This window comes from Chiroxiphia lanceolata, chromosome 8, assembly GCF_009829145.1.
Source record: "Chiroxiphia lanceolata isolate bChiLan1 chromosome 8, bChiLan1.pri, whole genome shotgun sequence".
NCBI classification, from domain to species: Eukaryota; Metazoa; Chordata; class Aves; order Passeriformes; family Pipridae; genus Chiroxiphia; species Chiroxiphia lanceolata.
The window spans coordinates 19,034,148-19,054,014 of NC_045644.1; the positions used below are offsets into that span (position 1 = coordinate 19,034,148).

General features: G+C 37.7%; 2 protein-coding genes across 2 annotated transcripts in view; one reads left to right on the plus strand and one right to left on the minus strand.

Moving 5' to 3' along the window:
• MAPK8 (mitogen-activated protein kinase 8) overlaps positions 1–19,867 on the minus strand; it is a 137,352-nt gene that overhangs the window by 48,285 nt on the left and 69,200 nt on the right. The window lies entirely within an intron of this gene.
• FRMPD2 (FERM and PDZ domain containing 2) overlaps positions 7,585–19,867 on the plus strand; it is a 73,766-nt gene continuing 61,483 nt past the window's right edge. Inside the window, exons 1-3 of the mRNA XM_032695359.1 lie at positions 7,585–7,716; positions 16,810–16,938; positions 18,918–19,075. Of these exons, the coding sequence (XP_032551250.1) occupies positions 16,815–16,938; positions 18,918–19,075 (282 nt within the window). The 5' untranslated portion in view covers positions 7,585–7,716; positions 16,810–16,814. The remainder of the gene's footprint in view (positions 7,717–16,809; positions 16,939–18,917; positions 19,076–19,867) is intronic.

Genomic DNA, 19,867 nt, shown 5'->3' on the forward strand with positions numbered 1-19,867 from the left:
AGTCATTTTTGTCCACAAAACAGCCATAGTAAAAAATACTGATTTATTTTTGCACCAAAATGGATTCGCATAATACAAATAGTAAGTCAGCGGAGTGGGACTGTAGCGAACAGACACAAGGTGGTAACTGCTTAAACCACAGTAGTTGTTTTTCAAGTAAATATCTGATTATGCCTACAGTCATTTTTAGACAAACTGAAAATAGAATCAAGATATTCTAGGCATGTGCCCTTGCAGAACCGCTTCACTGCTCTGCAGACTGAAGAGAAAAGACCTGTCACATCAGAAGAGATGCTGGAGCTGAGTAAGGCAGCCCCATCTGCTCCCCGAATAACAACCTGTGCTCCAAAGAAAAGGTGCCGGCTGACAGCGGTAGATGACTCTCTTTGCGAGGTACAGAGGCTCTCGTTTGACGTGCTCTGTAGAGAGGTGAGCTGCTCACCAAGGGTGTCACTGGGAGACTGCCAGGCCTTGTACAGTCCACTGGCTATTGTCTGCTGCTGTTTGCTCATCTGGAACACATCTGATCCTGTGATACAGCTAGGATCAGTCTGAGGAGTACCAAGAACTATCACAGAGCCCTGAGATTGGCATTAAGTGATTCTGGAGAGCAAGCAGTTTTTTCATCAGTCCTCCTGGTCAAAGGGGAGGTGTTTGAAAGGGCCAGTTGAATCTGGTAAATCATATGGTTACAGAACTGGTGCCACAGCCAGAGGTTCTGCTTCTTTGACCATGGCACTCACTTTGAGAAACCTGGTCTACTGGGGGCTGGTGGGAGTCATCTATCACAAAGGGGAAGAGCAACTTCAGTCATGGGCTTAACAAGGGGTTGAAGAGGGCCGTAAACTAAAGTTGCCGGAGAGTGGAACCTCAATCCATCCTTCTCCTACCAGTTTGATGCCAGTGCCTGAAGAGGGATCACAGGTCAGCCAGAGAGCATCTGAAGGGCAGCACAAAGGGATTCCATCCCACCAGATCTCTATGATGCCAAGAGGATCACAGCCCTGTAGGCATGTGCATGTCTCTAACTCCTCTTGTTTGTTCCCCATGTAAAGGCATTTTTTTGGGCCCCCAATGAAACCGACTTTCATTCTAACATCGGAATTTCATGTGACTTCTCAGGTTGAGCCACCTCTGCATATATGCAGCCGCTGTAATTCTATCATTATTTATTTTAGTCATTTATATATATTATCATTATATAGCCACCGGGGTACCTTGCAGCACTGAAAACCACCTTCTGGAAATTAGGCCAATTAACAAACCCTCTCCTCACCTCACTAATTACTTCATTAAGAAGACATCAATAGGAATTGTGGGTACTTGGGGCCAGTTTTTCCAAACTGAGGCTTGAAATGTCACAGCCAGGATCAACATTCATGAATGTTTTCACCTTATGAAAACAGGTGAAGACAAGATATTGTTTGCTAAGGGAGATAGATACACATGGAAAGAAAATCCAGACTGTGAAACGTTTTACAAAATTATAGAAGTAATGCAAATGTTTATGTGAAAGAAGTTTGGTAATAATATCTTTTCTGAAACATTTTTGTTTACCATTGGTTGTGGCAAAGAAGCTGCATTTCACATAAGAAAGTGAAATGGAAATTTGCTAGAAAATAATTACAACCAAACCCCAAACTAATATACATATTACAGCCTAAAAAGATGTACAAAGAAAAATCACACAAACTAATGGTTGATAAATACAGGTAATGTAAAAATGTTTCATTTTAATAATGAAAAATTAAAAATAATCTAATAAAAGAAACATTGTGACAATTATATTTTTTATTTAATTATGTCTTGAAAAACAGTATGAAATCAACTCCAAGTAACCAGCTAGAGGGACCTGTATTCCCTCTTTGAATGGAACTAGAAACAGTCAGTAGTTGCAAAATGTTGTTACACACTTGAATTCTGACTATTAGCAAATAATGATGAACTGGGGTAAATATTTTTTTTTAGCAGTAACCAAAATGAACGGAGCATGTCCTGGCTTCATGTTACAGAAGGCAAGCAGCCACCATGGGGCACCATGCGACAGGTTATAGATGTGAAGGTGAGAGTGGGGCTGTGTTCCTGGCTAAGGGATACTGAAGCTCAGACATGGCTGAATATCTAGTCAAGAAACTGTGTTCTCTCAAATATCATTGATACTATTAACCTCTTCTTTGCTGTCCCTGACAAGTTCTTTCCAAGCTGCCATAATTCGATGTGCAGCCAATTTATATTAATTGGTACACTGATTAACTAGGCAGCCAAGTCTACAATCATTAGACATACTCAGCCAGCTGGAAATGGTTTGTGGAGGGAAGTGTAGTTTAACTATTTAGAAAACAGTGTTTATGGTATCACATATCTCATATTTCTATACAGTGATATTAGCACATCATAGGGTGTTCTTTATTTATTCTATTATTCAGTGGAAACTTTTCACAGGTAAATTCAAGAAAAGTTCTTGGGGTTTAGCATTGACTGAGGATAACATTAGACAGAGGGTTCACTGGGTTAGACTGTGACAATATGTTCTACCTCAGTCACAACCAAGTTGTTGTGGTTTCTTTAGTGGGGAGAGATTGATTGTAAATGTGTGCAGCTTTCCAGCTGTGGGTTTTAGTTCAGGAATCTGTCAAACATAATTTATATCTGTACTCCATGCCTGTCTTTCTAAATTACATACTGATATCCCTTCCTGCACCCTTATCAATGAAGACTTAGTATTTGCCTTTCTAAGAATAATTCCAGTGCAAAAGGCATTTCCAGGATTCAGAACAAGTCCATAAAGGACTTTTATATCACCTTTTTCTTCCTTGTTATTAGAAGGTGATCATAGTTGGGAAAGCTCCTGTACCATCCCCTGTTCATAGTTTCTGCTACATGAGACCATCTAAAGTTAACCAACACTTAGTGACCTTATAAAGAACAACACTATTGATGACTCTGGCACTGAACTTGGGGGATACTGAAGGCAAACTTTCAGTTACAATCTCTCAAACCAGCATTCTGTGTTCTTCATTTCCAAATTTGTCCTTCTAGTTAAAAAAATTACTTCCCAGGAATGCACCAATTCTTGTCACAGTTTTTTAGTTTCAACTGCAAACACCTCTCCTATAGCAAATAATGTGTCATACATTATCTCTGAAAAGAGCTAGAAAATTAAATTGGCCAACACCAATTATCTTACATCCTGTCTACTGTCTAAATGCTAGTTCAATCTAGAATTCCATATAATGATTCCAATACAAAACCTGCTGACTTCTGAAAGTAGTTTTGAAAAACAACTAAATGTGGGGACAGTGAGCTAAATGGCAGGTAGAGGAATACAGACAACTTAGTTTTATCTCTTTTGTCTTGGTTCATCTTATTGGTTCATGATTTTACCAAAGCATTTTGAGGATAATTAATAGTGTGTTTTATGTCTATACTGCACAATACAGTACTTAGCATTCAGTGAACCAGGCAGAATAAGGAGGATACCTTCAACAGCAAATGATTCCCCTTGGGTGAAACTGTACCTCTTTGTGCTAGTTTGGTGCCTGCAAACATCTCTGCCTTATGGAATAGTACCCTGTAACCACTTATGTACACTCATTCTAGGGTTTTGAAATAAAGATATATTTTGATCACTTCATCTATTGTAGAAAAAAATTATTTTCACTCTGTAAGAAAATGTTAATTTAATATACACAAGTATACATGAATGTACACAGGTTCCATTGTTGTGACAAAGAGCATAACAAATATAAAATTTCTATTCCAAGAGAGAAAGGAGATGATTTTTTTTCCCCTTATAATAAGCATCCATGTAACTGCTTTTCATGAAACTATACATTGAGTGTATACATGGAATTCCATCCCGATATTCCAGAAACCTTTAAAGAAGTTTCAATCTTTCTTTCCTCAGATTAATGGCCCGAACTTACTGTTCTTATTTAGAGGGTGGCTGCATTACAATCTGAGAACATTTGGCATTAAATAGTAATCATTTCACACCCTCTCTTCCTGTATCCTAGATAGATGCATTAGAGTATGTTTCATAGGAATACTGGCTCCTCACTGAATTACTTCTGGGATCAGCAGAGCTGTAAATCAGGTATCACAAACATGAGCTGCTTGTCCAGTAATGCTTTTTGCCTTACATCACATTTCAAAAGCAGTGTAAGAAGCAAAAGCAAATTAAAGAGACTGTATCAAAAGTAGTATTTTAATTTGGTCTCATCCATTCATAGAACTTGCTAAAGATATAGGAACTCCCAGGGGTTTCAGCCAGATTTTGCCAGCTGTTGTTCTTAAGGAAAAGCAGTTACTGTCACGAGTGACAGTAAATGTTGTGCTGCCTTCCTGCCTTCTTCAAACACAAACTTAGAAACAAACCCCAAAATACCTCCACTCTCAGTTTAGAGGTGTTTTTGATTATTTCTAAAGGGAAACAGACTATTCAGATACTGGCCTCTTTTCCTTTTTTTTTTTTTTTTTTAATTCCCATGAAGATACTGCTGCGAAACACCCTTGGCAGCAAAGACCAGAATAAGAGCATAGACTCACATCCCTATATTACTTTGCTAAGCTAAATATAGTGGACAAATTCCAAACTGCTTAGAAACCATGATGGAAATAAAACTTTAATCTGTATGTCTACTGGGCATAGGGATGATGTGTGGAAGTTCACTATCAGAAAAAGTGGTTAAGTCCTATTATATGTCTTGAGCAGATTTAAAACAAAAAGGGAGATTCCTCAATTTTTCTGAAGGCTTAAGTGATCTCTATTTAGTCTGACAGCTTAAGAAGTTTATGATCCACTGTATGGGACTCTGAACTAAAACCAGTTAAACCTTAACAGAAGCACTATAGATCTCCATTTAACAAAAACTCCAGGCCTGAGCTGTGGTTGTAGTTTTGACAGCTTGCTTGTACCACCATCAGCTGAGAAGTAAATAGCAATCTTCACCTTTATGTAAACTTTAAGAGCTTCCCACACTTCAGCTTCTGTGGGATAAAAAGGCATTAATGTCAGAGAATAATTGGATTCTAACCATTGCCAGTTCTCACAAGGCTGGAAGGAACATAAGGGGGTTCCTAAGCCTCCATCCAGCAGTTTCCTCACTGGGATAAATAGTCTTTCATCTTGTTAACCTTCTTTCATAGTGATCTAGTTACATAAACTGCTGCAATTCCATACGTGTCATCTGTACACCCTATGGATTCAATAGGTGAACAGAATTAATTCATCTGAAGCTCTCATACTGTCTATTTTGAGTTTAGGAGTCTGAAATACTACTGGTTTAAGCCCATAGGTCGTGAATAATTTTCTAAAATGTCTGTTTTCAATGATTCTTTAGAATAAAGAAGGAACCATGAACGAGAATTTGATCTCACAAATCTGGAACTGTTGCTGACACCAAAACAACTACCACAGGTTTGCATTTGCATGTTTTCGTGAGAAGAATGATCAAGTCTTTTCTTAAAGCAATAAAGCATGAATTATTTAGGAACTCTGATTAGTTAATCAGAACAACATTTCCACCTTATTTAACAGGAGCATGTTCACACAACACATTATTCCCAACAAAATGATTCAACACACCCCTGTTAACCCCACAAACAGCATTATACACACATCTACTTAAATCTAATCTGGTAGCTACAGATGCACCACTATAAATAACTTCCTATCTCCTCCCCACTCATTACCTGGGGAAGGAGCAGCTACAAACTTCTGTGTTGCTTTTCTCCTGCTAGTATGACTCTATTAGACCATCAGGCAGAATACTTCCTGAGGTGCATCAATGCTCAGTTTCTTCTTATCATTAACAGCCTTTTTGCTGATCTGTTGGTATTTGGATCCATGAATTCAAAAATTGAAGAGCATTATCAGTGGTCACAGGGAAAGGGTCAACAAATAGTTTTTATTGCACAGTTGGTAAGGTTTATCAGTAGATGTTGGTTTGCCAATTCCAAAATGTTCTGTCTGGGACATCATAGATGTGAGACTTTTCTATCTAGTTTTAATCCTGCCTGCAGTTCTGTCAGGCTGCCCATCAGATCAGATTTATGACTTCTGGAGCAAGAGCATATTTAGAAAAGAAATACTTTTATTTTTGTGCTATAAAGTAAAGGGATCAGAGAGGGGATACCAAAGGATGGGTGATGTGCCCAGTGTGAGAATTCAGCAAAATGGATATTTTATGTGACATTTTGGATAAGGCAATATTGAATTTCTCAGTGTCAAAAGAGAGGGATTTACAGCACTTGAGATGATGAAAGCCCGAATACATTTTCTTTAAAGATAAATAAAAAAGACCATAGCTTGTATATTTTCCTCAAAAGTACATGTCAAGACCCAGATACAGTGGAAGGGTTGACCAAACTGAATGTGAAACTCAGGATGTGGGCTGGGGATAACAGTGGCAGCATTCACAGTGACTAAGAAAGGAAAAAGGAGTGAAAAATATGGAAATAGGGGACTTTTGGTTTTTTTTTATTTTTCTGTGGCCACATTGAACTTAAATGAACTGTTCACCTATTGCATGAAGTTGGGCAATGAGAGACAGACCAAGATTTTCATTTTGACATGAAGAGAGAAATCTACACTAGAGACGTCTTTGAGGTATTGCCATAAAGACTGTAGCTGAAAATGCATTTGCAAATGTCATTGCTCAGGGACAAAATATAGGGAGAAAGAGTAAATAAATGCAGGTTTGTGGACTTCTTATAAAAATAATACAAAAATAGAATGCAAGAGAAACAGAGCTGGAAAAATGGAGGAACAATTAACGTGAAGAGCTTATTGAATAATTCCAATAGTACTTTCTTCTGTTTTGCTAAGGTTTTTTTACCTTCACTTTCTTATGCTCAGCTCACAGTTGCCCTGCAGCATCCCACCAACTCCCTTTGCCTTGATCTGAGCACAGCTGCACCCTGCCATAACTAACTAAAATTTTTCAGACTAGGCTATATTAAGAAAACATCAAATTCCCTTCTTTCAGGTTTTTTTTTTTTTCATGCCAGATAGACCCATCAAAATCTTATCCGCATTGTTTATTGAATCTGAAGGATTTTGCTGCTCATAAAAGACACACTCACGCCCTTAGACCATCAGTCTCTGCTTTGCTGTACAGTTGCTCCCTGGATTGGCAGGGGGCTGAAAGGGACATCAGTCTGTGGGGTTTTAGATCTAATGCTCCCGTGTGCGTCAGGTAATCCAATTGAGTTCTTGTAAGTCGACGGACCCAGAGATTTATACTGAGCCACTTCCTAAAAGCTGACTCCCATTACCTGGCGGGTGAACTGCCAGAGGGGAGAGGAAAAAAAAAAAAAAGGAAAGGAAAAAAAAAAGGAAGGAGTGTAAACAGCCTTAGCAGACATGACGTTGCCCTCAACTTCAAACCAGGAGCTGCTAGGCTTGGCTTGCAAGCAAGAAAAGGAACCTCACTGTTTACTTGCTTAACCACTTGCCGGACCACACAGTGCTTGGTTACGAGACACAAACAAAGCAGGAGAAAGAGAGAAAGGAAGAAAAAGGGAAAAAAGAGAGAAGACGGAAGGAAAGAAAGAGAAAGAGAGAAAAAAAAAACCCAAGAAAAAAAGTCCAATCAAGTCCTGAATATGTTTAATGTTATATTTACAACTATTATGGTCTAAACAATCATTATTGGGCAAAAATATAGAAGATTTCAGACTATTCTGGATGCGGCATCTGTCCAACTGGTACAGGTAGGTTCTTACGTATTTCTCTTAATCTCATTATCAATTAAATAAGTATTAAATCACTCATCTTCCTGGCTTTGCACAGCAGTATCTAATAATTACCCTGTGGGGTTTTTTACATTAAATCCCATTTCATATGACAGAATTGCACTGACTAAAAATCAGAGTACCTCAGCATATCTTTATTTTCTCTTGAAGGCAAAGGAATAGAAGGTGCTAAATTGTTACTGCTCTTACAGCAGGGATAAATCTTCATTTGCATAGCACAGTTCACATGATTCTGGAAAACACGTTTAAGTATATTATTTATTCAAGGATTTGTACTAAGTACTATTACTTAGGAAACAGCACTGAACTCCAAACAGCAGAAAGATTACCAATGATTATAACCTGTGACTAAAGACTCTCAGTTAAGAAACTGGTTTCCTAATTTCTTTTCTACAGCTCTCTAATGTGTCTTTAGGCAAGTCCCTACATTACAGTTCGCAGTTTCTAAAATAAAAGCAGCCTGATTTTATGGAAGTTTTGGCATATGCTTCATAAACTTTACTGATTTAGAGATTTTTAGATTGAGATTCCAGAAGAGTACAAATAATGATAATTTACTATTTACATCTATTGTGTATCACTAATGATTGGAAACCACGTCATCCTCAATGATGTGGTGAAAGAAGACCCTGAGTCTTTGTCAGCCAATAGAACCAGTCAGCATCAAAATCAGGATCAGAGGCTTTGAACATCTCTCTTCTGCAAGCAAAGGTATAACTGTGGCACTTTTAGAATTCAAGAACTAGCTTTAACTTATTAGCAATAAGCAAACCACAGCAACATTGACTACAATAAGATTAGCTGCTTGAGAAGCCATGGACAGACTTTGAGAGGAGTGGACAGAATAAGCTAAAATCTTAGCTCTTCATCTTTCATTTAGGACTACCTTTTTCTTTAGTACATGAAGAAGAAAGTGTAAAAGTCTGCTCAGGTTCTTTTACCTGTGTTGTGGTGCTGCCTATTAACCTCAGCATCAGCATATCATTTGGCCCTTCATTCCCTGTTCCTCTGTCTGGAAGGAGACTGCCTCATTGCAGAGAATTACATAATGCCTTAAAAAGGACATAAATCAATAAACATAGAAGAGAAATACTACTATGGTGCTTGGGTTCTACTATTTCTGGCACGGCAGCAGCAGACAGCATGGCTTTGAAGCTTCAATCTTTGAAGTGCTAGTATGTGGATTATGTATTAGATGTATTAGATCCAGTTCTAGGCCACCAGTCTGGTCTACTGTTATGTAGAATGAGCTTTTATGAAAGGTGAACGAAAAAAGAAAAAAAAAAATGAAGAATGGCTGTGGCTGTCTGTTATAGGCAGATACTCTAGGAGGTCCTTGGTATTTGGCATCAGCCAAAGGGCAGAGGAGAAAGGGCATATAAAGTTAGCAAGAACAAGCATAGCACCACTTTCGATTGCAGTTATCCCGTGTCATGTTTTTATGCATTTTTACTGAAAGAATATCTATCTGCAAACTGGCTGCAGACAGTGGAATATTCTCCTCTGAAATTCACAGGTGGGTTCCCCTTGAAGTAGAGAGGAAATAAGAATTTGGCCCTGTAAGTCTGATTCTGTAGGGTGCCGGGGTTTTCTACATTTTCTTTTGGAATCTGTAATGTTTTGTGTCTTTGAGGAACAATGTCCATAGATCTTATAATGAAGTCACATCTTTTAGGACTCAGCTCATGAAAGTCACTACAGAGAGGCACATAACCACAGTATTCAGGAACCAGATTTCAACTCTCTCTTTCAAAGATTAGACTTTTTTTAGAGACTGGCCCAACCCATGTTAAGTTTATGATTTCGTAGCAAAGAAATGTGTCTCTCTGCAGCAATGAGATTTTATCCCCCTTGAGTGCTGAATACTTTACAATAGTCTGATTAATTCTCCTATTGATTACAATATATGTTCTTAGAAAGAAAATAAAATAAAGAAATTCACATTAGAGAGTGAAAAAAGACTGTGTAGTGAAGGCTGTATCACTGCAGCTATAATTTCTGGGATGTAATCTTTCTAAGGAAAGTCATTCTTTAGCAACAAGGTAACTCCCTTATTGACTCATCGGTGTTTACATATTTGGTTCCGCCTGTCTACTTTACTCGAACAGAAGTTTTTAACAGCATTTTAAGAGTTTATTCCAATTATAAACCCATATTTCAGAGAGTTAAATTTCATACTTAATGAGATTCATCTCTCTGGTATGAGGAATAAGGTATATTCTCTCCACAATTATAACAAATGTACAGTGAATTGGAGTATAAAATTTGTATATGGAATATATATGAATAAATCACGTTATGACTTAAATTAATTTTAAACCTGAACTTTTAAAAAATGTGCTCTCTTCAGTCTCTTGCAACTTTCCACATAGCTAAAATTTATTGGTATTTTATGGACAAGCAGCACTGGAATACAGTAGTTGGTACTTAAGCAAAGTAACATATCCAGCTTTTTATCCAGTTACTACGCTTATGTATCCAGATAAAAACCATGTTATCATGAATGATAGCATGTATTAAGAACCATTTAAATATATCAAAGGTTACTGTATTGGACCCAACATTCATTATATACAGAAGAAGCTCAGAGTTTGATGTAACATTTAAGAAAGTCTAAAGTACATGGTGAGGGCACCTACTCTTCCTAAATTCTTTCCCTTTACATTTCTCTAACATATGCATACATTTATGATTAAGATACTATATTACATTTATTTTCAATACAGTTTTTTCTCTATTTTCCCATAGATTATCAATAACAGTCATTAGTTTGGTGACAGCAACAATATTCACTCAATTCAATTTGAACATTTTAATATATTTTGAGAATTTACTGGGGTTTTCAATTTTAAATGCTATAGATGAATAGTGCCTATAAACCAAATATATTTAGTTGTCATTTCTTAGTAAATACTTTCTACACTGTACTTTTCATAATCTTAATTTTTCTTATTGAAGAGTACTGTTCTTCAGAAACAGAACACAACCTGAAATCTTAAATCAGAACAATCATCAACACAATATATACAGTCAGACCCTATTCAAAGCTCACAGTTACAGACTGATGTGATCATCTTCTTTCCTCTGTAGCCACTTGCACATTACAGTTTTGAGGCTTGTTATGAATCAGATGCAAACCAAAAGAAATTTAGGGTTGTCACTGACAGTTTGGCCACAACTTTCACTGATTCTTCAGTATCTCCTAGCTACCTAGTCGTAGATATTTTGGAGACCAACATCTCTAATAATCTCTATGCAGTATTCTAATTTACAGGGTTTGTTTGTTGGTTTTGTTTGTTTATTTTTTTTCAAGAAGCAAAAAATTCAGCCTTGAGCAACAGAAGATTGTGATTCTCATGTGAAAATTGTTCATTTAAGAGTATTTTAGTGTAGACACTCTGGAGTGGGGCAAATTGTTTCGCTGATCCCAAACTATTTGTAGAGACCCAGAATCAGATTAATACATAACTACTATGGAATAATCTCGTGCCTCTATAAAAAGCAAGCCATATTTTCCCATTTCAATTCAGAAATTATTATGTACATCAAATATTTAATCTTTATGCACACTAGGATAATTTTAAATTTCAAAACTGTCTCTACATTCATTTTTATAACTGTATAATTTTTAAGAGCCTAAAGCAAATCAGTTAAATATCTTCCTGGAAATACCTCCTACTGAATGCAGAAAGATGATTCTGGCCCTGGTTCAGGTTCATGCCAAATGCTGTTCCTGCCACCATGACTCAGAGATGTCAAAGGCAGTAAGATTGATGCCAGGTGCATCATTCCTTCTCCCTTTGTGACTACAGAAATGGTTCTTCCTTTGTTGTGTCACATCGATGTACTGCTAGGCTCAGGACAGACCGTTGATAAATTTTGCAAATTTACTTTGGAATTATCACTGATGATTTTGAAACTGTAGCTCAATCTAAATGTTAATATTGGTCCTGTTTTTAATCCTCCTAATTTTGTATTCCAAATTTGATTTATTATGCAGCCAGTCCTGAGATGCACTGCAAGAACTTTTCTTAGGGTATTTGGAATAGTTGGTATTAAAAAAAGAATTTGTCTTGCTTTTAGTGAGAGAATATTTGTGTTTTAATTTACTTCTAGTTATCCATGAATTTTCAGTCCCTTTTGATGAAGATTCTGAACTTTTGTGTCATAAAGATGTAAAGATACAAATTCATCACTGGGCTACTCTTAAACATAAGGCGCTTCAAAGCAATGTGTTACTCTAAGTTATTAATCTTTGAGGGGTGGAACCACAGAGGAAAACCAAGAGATAGGAAGTTTTTTCCCTCCATTGCATCTTGCTGCCACTGATACAAGAAGTTTTTCCTTTGGCTATACTGAAGGAGGATTGGGTCCCCTTGGGTTTGGTCATTTATTTACAGAAGATGCTTTTTGACTATCAGATAGCCCTGAATCCTAAAAGGGACCACTAATATAGCTAAGAAATCTGAGTACAACAGCTGAAAGGGATAGGAGGCTAAGAAAAATACTGTATCTAGAGAAAGCTGGCTAAAGACCATCTTTTTATAGACTTGTACGTAGTTTTATTAGTGTGTCCTTCAATGCCACAGTAGAAGAAACAAATCCTTGTCTCTAAAGTTGTCCTTGAAAGTGACAGATGAATATTCAGTCATTGCAGTTAAATTAATCAAAATCAGTATTAGCCAATTTCACGTATTTTCAAGTGCAGTGGGTTTACACCAGCTTCCATGGAGTGTTATGAGTATAGAACCTTTTCTGGATACAGTGGTGCAAATGGAAGAAATTACACTCCAAGACCCTTCTCACTTTCCTGTCAATACAAGCCTGCTCTCCAACTCTTTTAGTGAGGTTAGTGGCTGATGTTAGCAACCTCTCAGATCTGTGAGAGGACCTACTTGAGTGGCCTCTCTCTGACTTGCTCATGTCAAAATCAATTAGTCACCTCTAGTAGTGGGGCTGTGATGGGCATTTATGTCCAAACCATAAATAGGCAATACACCCTTCCCAGACAGAACTTTTTAAAAAAATCTACATTTGTTTACACCATCCAGCAAATTAAAAGTTGGTTACACTTCCAGCTAGGTATTTTACAATATACAGATGGAGTAATGAAGCAGAACTGAAAGTTCAGTCAGATGAAAGACAAGACTTCTGCAAGAACACCTTCCAGGCAGTAAAAATTGAAAGGCATTTCTGATTAGACAGAAGCCTTTCCAGTTCACAGAATGCTTGGTTCCTACCAAGGTTAATCCTTTGTTGTTATTGTTGTTGTCGTTGTGTTCATACAGAAACTTTTTTTTCAAAGTCTTAATTTCCAGTTGTTCTTCAGGGTGCCCAGATGGGGCAAATCTGTTCTCGCTTCATGTCTTTAAAAGTAGACCAGAAACAAACTTGACTCCATATTTTCAAAACCTAAGTGTGATTTCTCCTTCCTCATCATCTTGTTCCCTGGTGTGTCCCATGATCTCCCTTACCTGTGTTTTTCACCATCATCCAGATAGTGGATTAAGACTTTCATGCCATGAAACTGATTCTACAGCTGAACCAACTCCGCAGTAAATTCCCTCTGAGAAGCATGCATGAAAAGTTTAGTTAGGAATCCAGATGATCCATTCCTCTTTAGGATATTTAATGCACATGACTGTGTTTGATAAGGGAAGGTCAGTTTTCCTACAAAAGTAATAGTTTTTAGCTCTTTTGTTGTCTTTATACAGTAAACAAAATAGCAAAAGTAAAGATGAAGATTGACAAAAGTCAAGTTGCTCTTTTACTTTTTGCTAAATATGACTGCCAAATCTAATGAAGCCAAATTGCACATGAAGTGACCCTGGCATATGAAATTACTAATGCACAATTATTATTAAGTGTCAAGTTCAGACACAAAGCTGTAGTTCATTAACTTTAATGATAAATTAAATTTCCTTCATTGATTCTAGCTTTCAATAGATAAAAATTTGCACAAATGATAAAATGAAATGTACCAAAATCGAATAATATAATTTAGAAAGAAATGTGATAAATAGGTGTATGTTGGTCGGAAAATGGTGGGTTATCCTCACCTCAATGTACCTTTCATATCTATGCAAGAAGAGTAGGGGGAATTCTTTTGACTTGAGAGAGTCCACATAATAAAAAAATGTGTTACAAAGATTAGAATGGAGAGGACATTTTAGGCTAATTTGGATGGCACTACCTTCTTCCACAGAAATCAGCAGAATTCACCTTTGATCTCAAAGCACAAATTGGCACTAGAAGCCCTTTGCTACTTTTTCCAGTCACAAAAACATTAACCTCTATATCCTAGGTAAACTCCAAAGTGGGTGATTACATTCTGCTGCTCTAATTTTTCCATGCAGGCTCAACCAGATCCAGCATCATTTCCTGATATGCAGTGTTACTGCAAAAAAAGTCCGTTTTTGCAAGGTTGCTGTTAACTTTTTCCTTCTTGCCTCCTAATTTGTCTGCTTTGTCTTATCACTTGTATCTTGTTTAAAGGTCAAAATTTTTTGGTTCTGGACCACAGCTTTTATTAAATTGAGGGACCATGAATATGGGCAGTGCTATAATGATAACAATATCTTTCCATCACTTTTAGTGTTGTATAATTTACATAGCATAGCCTGGCTATAAAAGGAAATGAGATGTATTTTTTTCCCCAGGCATTCACACAGTTACATTTTTGTCAAATATCACATCATGTTGGTCTTCAAAATCAGAAGTTAAAAATACAGCCTAAAACTACAGGACATTCTGAGTGTGTTTAAAAACCAATTAGCAATTTGCTTGTAAAATAGCACATTGCTTAACTCTACATTACTTTAAAGCAATAATTTATTACACTTTAAAGAGATTATGATTTCCATTGCCATACAATCTAACACTTTTTGCAAGAAGTTAGCACATCATTGATAGCAGAATTCATTTAATTCAAATTTAGTATTGATCTGAGACATTACTTTTACTCTTAGAAAAAAACATTCACTACAAAAGTTAAGCATCTCTGATGGGACTGCTGATTTCACTTTGGTTCTATGAAGTTGTAACACCTGCACTTTAGTTGCTTATTGAGTAACTTAAGCTAGTTAGAAATATCAGCACTGAAATAAAACTGGTTAAAGCACTTTCTATCTAAAATGAGGGATGTAGTGCTCCTTCCCCCAGCACAGTCTCAAATAAAACAGCACTAAGTACAATCTGGTGGATTACCTATATGGAGAACCCACAAAGATTTTAGCTCTGGGAAGGTGAATTGATTGTTCAGTCCCAGTACCATAGGGTTAAGTGAAATGCTATCACAGTAATTTATTATTAAGAGAAATGGTGATGGCTTAGACTAAGAAGATTTGTCTGTCTCTTCTAATTAAGGTTAGGTTTGTAAGAAGATTTACTGCCCTTTGAAGCTGCAGAGACTAAAATTAGGACTCTGGTTCTGTTTAAAATGTCACTAGGTTGGTTTATAATCCTGTAGTGATTGCAACAAGGGATCATTCTTCCTATGTTGTGATTCCTTGTTTGGAAGCTAGTGAGCCAGGACAAGACCCCATGAAGCAAAGTCTGAGTAGTCTGTTAATCAGCAACAAGTTGGTCCTGCAGAACACTGTAATGCTCTTGCAGTGACCCCTTGAAGACTCCATAACGAATGGGAAGCTGGCAAAGCAATCAGCTGTAAGACACAGTGAATTCCATTGCAGGCAGAGAGCAAACAGTAGCAGTAAGTGGACTGTGTACAGAGAGTGAAGAAATTGTTAGGAGGGAAGATGAGTTTTCAGGCTGTAAGTGAACTCAATTTACAGTGGTGTTTATAATCTTGTATGAGACACTAGCATCCCAGGCTATAGTGTCCTCACTTGCTGGTCTACAGACATTGTCAAAACCTCAAATAAGTGGATCACTTCTAACTTTTCTCATTATGCCCCTATTAACACAGCCTAAAAGGAACCTGTGGAGCTCACTTACAGGAGAGTAACAGCAAAAGCAGTTAATTTTTTTTTTTGAAATTTGAAGCTTGTGCAGACCTAGAGCAGTTCTGCCTAAATTAGTAATTTATAAAAATGTAAAACTAGTTAAATGGAAAGATCAGACCCGTTGATGAAGAACAAAACCTTCTTGGACAATATTTAGCATGAAAAAACATTTGAAGGAAAAGCAGCCTTGATACTTCAAGTCACAAGTCAGTTTGTAGTTGGCTGGGATTAGGAAAATACTTTTCCAGTAGGTAACACATGAAATTATGATGCATTACAGAATCCCTTTGTCTAAATGATCTGATGCTGTGTTGCAACTGAGACAAAATAGGGAGAATGTGTGGACCCACATTCTTTTTCAATACACCAGATCTTATGTACCTATCAGATAGGACAGTGTGCTGGGAGCCACTAAATTGCTATTCAGCAGCCCAAAGAGAGAACCATCTTTTAATTTGGTTTAGTGAAATAAAGCAAGTTTATATGTATATTGGAATTGATGAACTGCAAGTATTGAGTCTCAGATATCTGAGCAAGAAAATCTATCATCAGTAAGAATTCAGTAAGAGTCTACAAGCTTTTACTGATCAATCTGCTGAGCAATGAATGAAACTCAATTGTTCTGTTGGACTGTTTATAAACCTTTTATGTTACAGTACATCTATTGCTTTGCCATCCTTTTTTTCCTAGATTAACTCTGTCATGTTTTTACAGAAAAGAGCATCCAATTAAGCAGCAAAATCAATCCCCTACCATTCAAACAACCACTCACAAAGTCTGAACAGCACATATTCATGAAGGGTCTCTTGAGTAAAAGCTATTTGCTCCACAGAATCTTGTGTTTGGTTTCAAAGGATGAATAAAAGGGCTCAAAAAGATTACAGGAAGTCACTTAGTCCAGTCTCTCTTATTTACTCTTACTCAGATTAAGGCAGGGATCAGCAATATCTACCTTTTCTGAACAAAAAAGCAGGGTGTTTCACAATGTGTTTCTTCCTGTGAGAGAAGGGTACAGTTATAATCAGTATGGCTTGTCTTGAGCAATTCAGTCTATTTTAGTGTGTCCAAAATCTGGTATTTACTGCAGCAGGCATGAGCAGTTCCTGTGTAACATTGGCCGAGGTCCTGTGGGCAAAAGGAAGCCCTTTGGAGGAAGAAGAAATATGGGCACTTCTGTACCTGTCCACAATACAGCTTCTGGAGGATCTTCACAAAGGTGAGGTGAAAAGTATCTTTTTATAGTTCTTACCACTGGAAATTAATTATTGTTATTTTACTTCTGTTGCATTTGTTTGTTTGTTTTTAAGACAAAAAGCACTAACAGCAATGACAGCATGTTGCTAATAATGTTGCCTAAAGATAGGGAAAAAAAACTCACCAGGCAAATTTAGTATAGGTAAGATACAGAGCAGGTCTTCAATGAACACCTTCTGGTGCAAGGAGTACAAAGGCATGCACCTGTGTCTAGGGATTCCATGGGTTATGGTCTGATCCAAGAAGTATTCACCCCCAGATCCTCCACAGATTTGCCCCCCTGGCATGCCTCCCCAAAAAATGAGTCTTTTAGTGCTGCTGGTTTTAGAGAGCTGAAGTCCAGAAGTGATGCCAAGCTGGAGACATTTTGAAGCTGAATGCCCAGTCCTCCAGTTTCTTGGAGGGCAGAGAAGGCTACCTGCCTCTGCACAGCATCATCCCAGCTGACTAAGGCATATCTCTGGCTCCACATCACTTAATTACAACTATATTGCTTTTGGAATCAGCTTCTTCTCAGGGCTAGTACTGCCACGTTTGCTTCACTGTGCTTGATGTAATAAATCCTGCTAGACCTTGTGACGGTAAACACCACTTGCTAATAGCAATATTTCCAGTGTGCTTGGGCACTGATGGGTTAGGCAGGAATGCTCAGACATTGGCTGGCCAACATGACAGAAGGCCAGGTGTTCTTCATGGAGGCTGAAGTACAAGCTGACTGCCTGTTTCTAAAACAGACAAGCTTCCCAGCATGTGCTACTTGTACTTGCGTATGTTAACTACAGAAAATGGGGAAGGAGCAAAAGAGAAGGCTAACTGATGATTTTAAGACTTTTAATTTTCTAAAGAAATAAATGCCTCAATTGTTGCAAATAACAGTGGTCTGTCCCTAAGTCTTGAATCTTTGGGTCCTCTGGCTATACAAATATCCTAGGTGTGTATGAGTTCCCAGCTTAACATTTTACCTATTTTTACTATCCATTTTCCTGATGTTAAGGTCACTGTGCATGAGAACTAAGTAGATTTTTTTTAATATACAGTTTTTAAATGCTAAAATACTAAAGCATCTAGGGCACATTTCTGAGCACTTCTCCAGCAAAGGTCTGAATGGTCTCTCTTCTCACATTCTAGACTGAAGAGTGGTTTAACAGCCAACTTTTTATTTTTAAATTATCTATATTTCCTGAAACACAGTGACTAAATATTGCCATAGTTAATGCAGCTTTTCTTCTTTCTAGAGTAAACATATTGATCTTAGATGTTGTCTATCATTGTTTTTTAATGAGTATTTTAATGAAATCACTTGGATGTCTCTGGTCAAATTCATTTACTGCATGTATGCAAGTTCAGTGTTTACAGCAGAGTACACATCCTCATGCTGGGATGAGGATGGGACCAACCTCAGTGGATCTCTGCAGTGATATTTTTTTAAGAGTATTCAGACATTTGCAAGCAGAATCCAGTCCATTTCTGAGACACCTTCAAGCAGATTTTTTCAGGGAAGAGATAGGGCAAGGTCTTTCTTAGGGAGGAGTCCAGACTCAAGGACCCACAAGGCTGTCAGCAGGGGCTGTGCCAGCCAGGGCTCTATTCCACAGCATCCAAAGAAGATGACCAGAGTAGGTCTGGGGTTGATAACTGAGAATCCAACCACCACACAAGTTTGTAGTAACAAGGCAGGTCAGAGGTCAAGCTGGGAAACTGAGTCAGGATCAGGTGTGGTGTGGACAACCAGGGTCAGACAGCCCAGCGATCAGCAGGCAAGGCCACAGTGACAAGGCAAGTCTGAGGTCAGGCTGGGAAGTCAGGCAAGGCATTCTGGGTACATCTTCAGGAAACATCAGTGATTAGTTCGGCTATACAGGTGAGATGCCAGAAATATGATTTTCTGAGTGCAGTGAATTCAACACTAAGGTCTCCCTTACCTACCTCAATATTTTTCAGACCCTGCCATCTGTGTGATTTGCCCATGGTCAGTACTACTGTCTGCTGAAGGAAATTTGTCCTTCCAAAACAATGCATCTCAGACAGAAGCTCTGCCTTTCAGTCCACCAGAACTGCTCCACAGACAAAGTAAAAACCAGCGCTTTGGACTAACAAAGGTGAGGTATATTACAAACTAAATCTTGATGGTACCTCTTGAAGAAAAGCTTGTGAGTTTTAATGCAGCATACCAGGTACCTGCTGCCCCACTCCATTTCTAATATGACTAATCAAATTAGGCTACAGTTAGAAAGATTTACATGTGTCTTGCCATTGCATTAGCATGCATGTAAATATCAAAATCAATTTTGAACATCAGTCCTCAAGATCTGCAGAAATGTATTATTTGCAAAGGCCCACAGAAAGGAAGAATATTTCTATGAACACTGTTTCACCAGATATGGTAATTGCAATCCCAGAAGCAGCAGGATTGCAGTATCTATACAATCAGAGAGTGGAAGCACTTCCAGGAAGTCAGAAATATATTCAACAATTTATTTTTCTTCTCTCTGACAAATGAGTCTCTCTGGCAAGACAGTAGGATACAACACTCAGGTACCTGAAAATCTTAAATACCAGTCAGACCACATCAGTGCATACTTCCCTCAAACAGAACAAAGTGTTTTCAGGTTCCCACATAACTGATCATTTAGAGACCAGGCAAAAGCATGACACCATGTAATAGGCAGCCCTTAGTCCAGTAATTCTTTTCCTGGATGTGAGTACTAGTCAGTCCCACAGGTAGGGGAGAGCTTTAATTGGCAGTGGGAGAAATTCAAAATTAAGAAAGGAGTTCGAATTTCTTTCCCTACTTAAGACATAATTGGATAGAGGGCAACCCAGCTCAGTCCCTCAGGCTGGACATTACTAGCTGCATGCTACAAGAGTAACTATTGTACTTTCAGATAAGT